Source organism: Silene latifolia, chromosome 8, assembly GCF_048544455.1.
Source record: "Silene latifolia isolate original U9 population chromosome 8, ASM4854445v1, whole genome shotgun sequence".
In the NCBI taxonomy this organism is placed as follows: domain Eukaryota; kingdom Viridiplantae; phylum Streptophyta; class Magnoliopsida; order Caryophyllales; family Caryophyllaceae; genus Silene; species Silene latifolia.
The window spans coordinates 20,145,246-20,153,289 of NC_133533.1; the positions used below are offsets into that span (position 1 = coordinate 20,145,246).

General features: G+C 39.1%; 2 protein-coding genes across 2 annotated transcripts; both read left to right on the forward strand.

Annotated features, from left to right (window-relative positions):
- The first annotated feature begins 3,421 nt into the window (after positions 1-3,421).
- LOC141594827 (uncharacterized) lies at positions 3,422-4,363 on the forward strand. Its single transcript, XM_074414817.1, has one exon. The coding sequence runs from the start codon at positions 3,422-3,424 to the stop codon at positions 4,361-4,363; it is 942 nt and encodes a 313-aa protein (XP_074270918.1).
- A 3-nt stretch (positions 4,364-4,366) lies between these two features.
- LOC141594828 (uncharacterized) lies at positions 4,367-6,770 on the forward strand. Its single transcript, XM_074414819.1, has 5 exons — positions 4,367-4,499; positions 4,662-4,814; positions 5,065-5,343; positions 5,520-6,052; positions 6,273-6,770. The coding sequence occupies exons 1-5, from the start codon at positions 4,367-4,369 to the stop codon at positions 6,768-6,770; spliced, it is 1,596 nt and encodes a 531-aa protein (XP_074270920.1).
- The last annotated feature ends 1,274 nt before the right edge of the window (positions 6,771-8,044 follow it).

Here is an 8,044-nt window from a genome sequence, read left to right on the forward strand (position 1 = left end):
TGTGCACATCCCCACCTATGGCGGGTTCCACAGAGGGCAAAACTAGGGCGTGAAGCCACTCCCGCAAGTGACTCCACTCAGCCGAGGACGCACCTCGCGAACATCACCATCAACCATCACAACTCCAACACCCAACTTCAATCCAACAACGGCAGATAATCACAATATCAATCGTACAACAATCACAATACAATCTTAAATCAATTAACAGTAAACCGAGTAGGGATACCCTACCTTAGCACAACTGCAAAGAGACAAACACGCAAGCTAGAAAGGCTCCTCTACGAATTCTCCACCTAACAACAATCACCTAATTCCAATCACCATATGCAAAAACCCCTTTCCCCTAAATCACAAATTAGGGCAAAACCCTAAAAGATAAATCAATAGAACTTATGAAATCAAAAGCTTAACGACACAATCGACGCAACGAAAGATGAACTAGACTCAAGAACGATTCGCGCACTTAAGAGAGAGAGAGAGAGAGAGAGAGAGAGAGAGAGAGAGAGATTTGGATAGGATTAGAGTTACGTTGTATTGCTTAGGTTTTGTGAAAATGATTAGAAACTGTAAATCACGTCTTAAATAACTCTAATCCTTTCTAAATCAAACCGCGGAATTACTACCCGTCAGACCGGATACTCGGTCGAGTATATAGTATACTCGGCCGAGTATCTTCTACTCGGTCAAGTATTCCCATACTCGGCCGAGTATTCCTGGGCAGTAAACTGTCCAGAAACACACGACACACTTGCTCGCCCGAATAAGCCATATTCGACCGAGTAACAGACTTAAAAAACCGTGGTATTACATATCTACCATTTACAATCCCTTTATAAACATCACACTCATCCCAAAGTTCTTTGTACAACTCTCACGCTTTCTCACATTCCGTACTTCCTTTTTCCTTAATTTCCGAATTATTAAATTACATTCACTCCCCCTAAAAGAGAACTTCGCCCTGACGATCAACTATCAACCTCAAAATACGGTCTCATACACTCATTACTAAATTCCCAAAATGACCATGTTCCAGGTTCAACACTCTCCCGTACTTATTGTAAATCGATAATAAATCAGATATGGTCCTTGATGCGTGCATTTTATATAGACTTATTGTACCATATTTTCACGCATCTCTATGCATATTTAGTAGTGTTTAGTTACAAATGTCCCCTGAATTGTCTACTTTGGGTTCTCTTGTATTATTTGCAGGTATGAACCGGAGAGGAGCATAATCAAGCCTAAAACATTTCCCTATGCATGCATTTAGGAGATGAGTTGAGTCCGAGCTTGGAGACTACTATTTTGACATGCGCATAGAAGTAAGTTAGCTAGGCGAGCAAAGTAAGAGCTTCAAATTTCTAGTGCCTACTTGAAAGAGCCATATCTCGAGTTATACAACCGATTTTCAAGTGATTCCAATTGGAGATGAAAGCTTGTCCTGTTAGCTTTCCAAAGCCACCGGAAACTCTCTGTTTTCCCAAGTAACAAAGAAATGACGGTCGTTTGAAGTTCAGTGCACGAAGCAGGAATTGTGCGCTGGAAGTACTCGATCGAGTGCAATCTTGTTCGATCGAGTTCCTATTATCTTCGATCGAATGGTGCTTTTTTTATAGTGTTTGATCGAGTACCTAATGTCCTTTATCAAGAGGTTTTAGCTTGGATTTGTTCGATCGAGTGATATGAAAGTGCTCGATCGAGTACTTTTCTATGGATGCGGGATTTTTATCTTAATATCGTGTCTTAGGTTTAATAAATATCTCTCCTATAAAAAGGAGAGACATAAATAGGTTTACGGGGATCGCTTCTCCTCTCGGTTTTTCACCCTTTTTCTCCCTTTTGTAACCGGATACCGTTGAACGCTGCTTCTTTTTTCCTTTCCGGATCTTAATTTGTAATTCTCTCTTTACTCTCTTTAATTTGCGATGTTCATTATTTCTTCATCTTTTGTTCTTGTTACGTTTATGCATAGCTAATCTCTTAATGCTAGGATTAGGGGAATCATGGTAGAATAGCAATGATGCGATAGTTGGTTTAGGAGATTTAATGTGAGAATTGTTTCATCAACAATATACATATAATAAATAAGAGATGAGAGAGAAAGCTAGAGAGAAGTCAGCTCTAAAATTCAAACCTAAAAATTAACAATGACGGTTGTCAAAGCAACACAAAATCGCCTTTCCCCTTTAATTTCATCATCTTCTTCGCTGAAAAATTTTCAAAAATCACAAAAAAATGTTACTATCAGTGGTCGAGGTCATGAAGGTCCGAAAGTTACTACCTTTTTTGCACCATCATCTGATGCAAGGAAAACTCGATTTATGCATGATATTCAGGGTATCCCTGTCTTAGAACTCCCTGAAGATGAGTTGCAGGAATTCCCTGAAGAGGATGGTGAGCTGCGGGAAGGATGCTTCGCCATGGTGGAAAGGATGTCCCAGTCATGCCAACAATTTATGAGGAGGAAGTGCCTGAAGAATTCTTACAGTTTACCCATGATGATATCAAAACAGAGGTAGCATTTTGGAACCATTCTGTTATGTGTTATATTTTGGGTTCGAATCCTCCCTGGCTATGATAGAGGATTACATTTATCGTGTCTGGGATAGGTTTGGTGTTGATAGAGTCTCTTTCCTTGATAATGGGGTTTTTATTGTGATATTTACCAAATATGAGGATAGGGAGGCACTGTTACAGTCTGGTTACTATCTTTTTGACAATAAACCTATTGTTATTAAGCCTTGGACTGTGGATATGGAGCTTGTTAAAGCAAAAGTTGATGTTGTCCCTGTGTGGGTGAAACTCTACAACATTCCTCTGAAATTTTGGGGGAGTTGTTTGACAGCAATTGCATGGTTGGTGGGTAAGTTTGTTCAAAAGGATCAGGAGACCCATGATAAAATCCGATTAAGCTATGCTAGGGTTATGGTGGAACTGTCTATGGATCAAACTTTACCTGAGAAATTCAAATTTTTAGATGAATATTGGAATATGGTTTTTGTGCCTGTTGAGTATGAATGGAAACCTATCTCGTGTACAAGTTGTAATGGGATTGGGCATAATGCTACACAGTGCAGGAAACCTGTTAACAAATCTCTTAAGCCTAAACAATAACAAAAACAAATATGGAGGCCAGTTAAGAAAGCCGTGGTTCATGATACTGTGGTAGAACCTCTGACCACTTCCCCCATATTAACTCCAACTAAATTTCCTCCTCTACATACTGTTAAATCTGTTCCTATATAGTCTACTCTAGCAAAAAATATTATGAGGTTGAATAGACAGGAGACTATGGTGGGGGTGAGACTTTCTGCCAAATATAGCAAATATTCATTCCTAGATGCGCTGAACAACTTTAATGCTCCTAGGGGGTGGGGGGTAGTATAGAGTGGAAAGGACCCTCCTGGAGAAACTCTCAATGCATACTATAGGATTTTGGAATGTGAGAGGTCTAAATGACCTGAATAAGCAGAAGGTGGTTAAATGGTTTATGCACAATAATGGGGTTGGTTTGTTTGGCTTATTAGAAACTAAGCTAAAACCTAGAACTCTTTTGAATAAAAATACCTCAATTTGTGATGGATGGAGCATTTCCACCAACTGCAGCTGGCATAGACGAGGTAGAATTTGGATAATGTGGAAACCTGAATGTTTTGATGTTAACTTTATATCCTATAGTGCTCAGCATATCCATATGATTATTTGTTCTAGAGCTGATAATAAGGTTTTTCAACTTACAATGATATATGCTTTTAATGGTTTAGAGGAAAGGGTGGCTTTATGGAATGCTCTTAAGGAAATTTTCAATGACTGTAATGATCCTTGGTTATGGTTAGGGGATTTTAATACTGTTATGTCACCTGTAGAGAGACTTGGGGGTAATACAACAGATACTGAAATGGCACATTTTCAGGATTGTGTTTCTATTTGTGGAATGGATGATATCCCCTCTACTGGAGCTTTGTTTACTTGGTCAAATAAACAGAATCCATCTGCTAGAGTCTATAGTAGGTTGGATAGGGCTATGGGGAATCAAGAATGGTTGGATATGTTTGGTGACAGTTATGCACATTTTTACCCAGAAGGTTTATTTGATCATTGTCCTTGTACTATGCTGGATAGGCATGCTGCTTTGGGTGGCAAGAAAAATTTCAAATATTTCAATAGGTGGGGATCTACTAGTCAATTTAAAGATATAGTGAGGACTGTGTGGAGTCTCAGGTTTCAAGGAACCAGAATGTTCTCCTTAGTTAAGAAATTAAAAGCTTTAAAGCCTGCTTTGAAGAGTCTGAATAGGAGTTGTTTTTCTGATATTGAAAACAACACCAATATTGCAAACTTGGCACTTGAGAACATTTAGAAGATGTTGGTTGATAATCCTGGTGATCCTGATTTACTGCAACAGAAAATGGATATGGCTCTGGACCTTAGAGAACTTATATCTTCCAGAGATAGTTTCTTGATTCAAAAAGCCAAAACCCAGTGGTCCTTAGAAGGTGATATGAATACTAATTATTTCCATCATGCTATTAAGAAAAGAATTTTCTTAAATAAAGTGTTCCAAATTAAAGATAAGGATGGAGTCTTATGTACTGAGGGAGACTCTAATCAAAGTGCCTTCTTGGCCTATTATTAGGACCTATTGGGTTCTCATACAGTGACTGAAAGGGTGAATCAAACTATAGTGAGGCAAGGGGCTTGTTGTACTGCTGATCACTGGTCAATCCCGAGTAAGCCTGTTACAGCTGAGGAAGTTAAGCACTGTCTTTTTAGTATCCCTAAGGGAAAATCTCTTGGCCGTGATGGATATGGTAGTCAATTTTTTAGGGATGCTTAGGATATTATAGGAGTTGAGGTTTGTGCTGCAGTAGTCAATTTCTTTGATACTGGCAAACTTTTGTCACAGATTAATTCTACTATCATTACACTTATCACAAAGATGGAGAGACCAACTAGTGTCAAGCACTTCAGGCCTATCTCCTCTTATAATATGATTTATAAAACAATTTACTAGATTTTATGTGCTAGACTTGCTTTGATCTCTCCTGATATCATCATCAGAAATCAAGGAGCTTTTGTTAAGGGGAGAAGCATCCTTGAGAATATTATGTCAGGATCTTGTTAGACTGTATAATAGGGGCATGGCTTCTCCTAGATGCATGTTCAAACTTGATCTGCAGAAGGTTTATGATATAATTGAATGGAATTTTGTGGCTCAGATGCTTGCAGCTCTTAATTTTCCACTGAAGTTCCAAGGTCTGGTCATGGAATGCCTTACTACTCCCACTTACACTTTAAGCCTTAATGGAGGTCATTTTGGATACTTCCCAGGGAAAAGAGGTCTGAGGCAGGGGGAGGCTCTCTCTCCCCCCTTCTATTCTGTATTTGTATGGAATATCTCACAAGACTAAAGGAGTATGCAACTGATAGGTGGTATTTTAGGTACCATCCTTTATGTAAGAGTCTCAAATTGAACCACCTTTTATTTGCTGATGATTTGTTAATATTTTGTAAAGGAGATACTCAGTCTATTATGTTGCTCCTTAGAGTTATGACAACCTTCTCTGCAGCATCTGGGTTGAAAGTGAATGTTGCTAAGTCTGAGGTTATCTTCAATGAGGTGACAACTGGACTGAAAGAAGATATCATTAAAGTTTCAGGGTTTCAGGAAGGTACTTTGCCTTTCAAGTGTTTGGGAGTCCCAATACAACCTGGCAGACTACTAAGGAAGGATTGCAGAGTTCTCACTGACAAAATTGTTAGGAAAATCAGAGGTATTGGGGCAAGGAAGCTTAGCTATGCTGGAAGACTGGTACTTATCAATTCTGTGCTAAACACCTTGCACAACTACTGGGCATCCATTTTCTTAATACCTAAATGTGTGATCCATCAAATTGAAGCTATTTGTCGAAATTTTTTGTGGGAAAATGGCACTGAATATCACAGATCCCCTTTTGTGGCTTGGAATGACATCTGTTACAGCAAGAAAGAAGGTGGACTGGGGATTAAAAATGCCGGGGTGTGGAATGTTGCTAGTGTTGGAAAGCTGGTACACTGGTTATATACTAAAGCCGATGTGGGTCTTGTGGATTGACCATGTGTACTTAAAAGGATCTGATTGGTCTAGCTATCAATCTCCTCCAGATTTTAATTCGAACTGAAGGAACATCTGTAAAGCAAGGGAGTTATTTTCTGGTGGTTATCAGGGTAATCAATGGGTTGTACAACCCATTGGTTATACTGTCAGGTCTGGCTACTATTGGCTGTAGGGACCACACCTCCCTGTCCAATGGAATAAGGAAGTTTGGGATCCTTGGAATGTACCTAAGCATGCGTTTATTGGCTGGTTAATTCAGAGAAAAGCTTTAAATACTCGGGTTAAACTGGCAAAGTTTGGAGTTAGTCTCTCTGATAGGTGTTTGCTTTGTGAGAATGCTGCAGAGTCACATGAACACCTGTTTAATGATTGTGTTTACAGTTCTATGGTGATTGCAGGATTAGAACAATGGCTTCATCTTACTCACAATGGTCGGGCTAATCGTTCACAGAATCAGATTAAAATCTGTAGGATGGCAAAAATGGCAATTTGGTATAATATCTGGTTTTCAAGGAATGTTTGCAGGCTGGAACAAAAGGTGAAGAGGCTTGATCTCTTAGTCAAAGATATTAAAGCACAAGTGCATCAACGTTTCATCCAAAAAATTGATAGACTACTTGCCTTGAAGGATAGGGATCGGTTATCTTTGTTAAATATTCATCTCATGTAATGATGTAGGCTGTTTGACATAGTCTACTATGAAATACTTTCATGTAATGTTTTGTTCTATATTAATACAAAGCTCACATTTCACCAAAAAAAAAAACAATATAAATATAATCGTTTGGTTGAATGCATGCAACTGAATTAGTTAATTTGGTTAAGTTCAGTCCTAGATCGGAAGATTGGAAGAATAGACCTGTTATGAGCAATAGACTACACTAGTGAGGGCGGAAGTTAAGCTGGTTGTATTTTAGGGCGGATAGCGGACCAGAAGGACCTTTCTTTTACCCTTCTCACATTAGACCGACTAACCTCATCTCTAGCTGATTTGTGTAATACCATGGTAACCCGACATCTTGGCATCTCTCTCTTTATTTTCTCTCTACCCTTAATTTTATTAGTTTAGTTTATTCAACTCAAACCCCCCGTTTTGTGACCTTAGACAGACCGAATAAAAAGTAGGTAGTGCCGCCTCCCTGTGGATATGATACCTGACTTACCTCTGCTGCATTAGTAGAGCCAGTTGGTTTTATTTTTGATAGGGTTGCGATAGCCGTGTCAGTCCTAATGCCATTGATATAACCCTACTCTACGAGCCTTCTAAACGTCAAGGTACAAGGTTCATCCCACGGTTCGAACCCTAATCCCATAACAACTCCCAACTCTATTAGTTCTAAGTCTACGCATCAATCTCGGGGTATAACTCGATTATTACTACACACATATATATCAAGTCTAATCTCATACATGCACATGTATGTAATCAATCATAAACATGCGGACTCTATGAAACAACCAAATAATACAACGTCACTCGTCATATGACTCAACTATGCTCAACATTCTCCCTTTCCGAATACTATGCCACATATATATTGCGTCAAATCTATCACATGATCACACATGTGTTTTCAACATCCATTCCCATCTATCACCAACGTTTCCGCTCATACGGAAGACCATATACACAATCATGCAAATGACCACTATGTCACACACACATTTAACCCAATTATATATGTTACGCTAATAAGTTTCATCGAAGTCTCACTTTTACAAAGCAAAGCCACAAAATGTGGTCAAACACAAGCAATTCATAAGGTCTCATTCATATGGGGTCAACATGTCCATCCGAAGTGAACCAACCACTATAGGTTGTGAACATAAGGGTATACACATAGTCAGGTCTAGTACTGACAAAATAAAGGCCAAAGCAGGCCACTCGGTCAAGTGTAGGAGGTCACTCGGCAGAATAGGCGGCCACTCGGTCGAGTGCATAGT

What these genes read in the sequence shown, in the direction of transcription:
- LOC141594827 (XM_074414817.1), top strand. Translation starts at nt 3,422, where the DNA reads ATGCATACTATAGGATTTTGGAATGTGAGAGGTCTAAATGACCTGAAT.
- LOC141594828 (XM_074414819.1), top strand. Translation starts at nt 4,367, where the DNA reads ATGTTGGTTGATAATCCTGGTGATCCTGATTTACTGCAACAGAAAATG. An exon ending in ATACTTCCCAGGGAAAAGAG is followed by an intron (nt 5,344 to 5,519) that starts GTCTGAGGCAGG and finishes TATTTTGTAAAG; the next exon opens with GAGATACTCAGTCTATTATG. An exon ending in TTGCTAGTGTTGGAAAGCTG is followed by an intron (nt 6,053 to 6,272) that starts GTACACTGGTTA and finishes TATTGGCTGTAG; the next exon opens with GGACCACACCTCCCTGTCCA.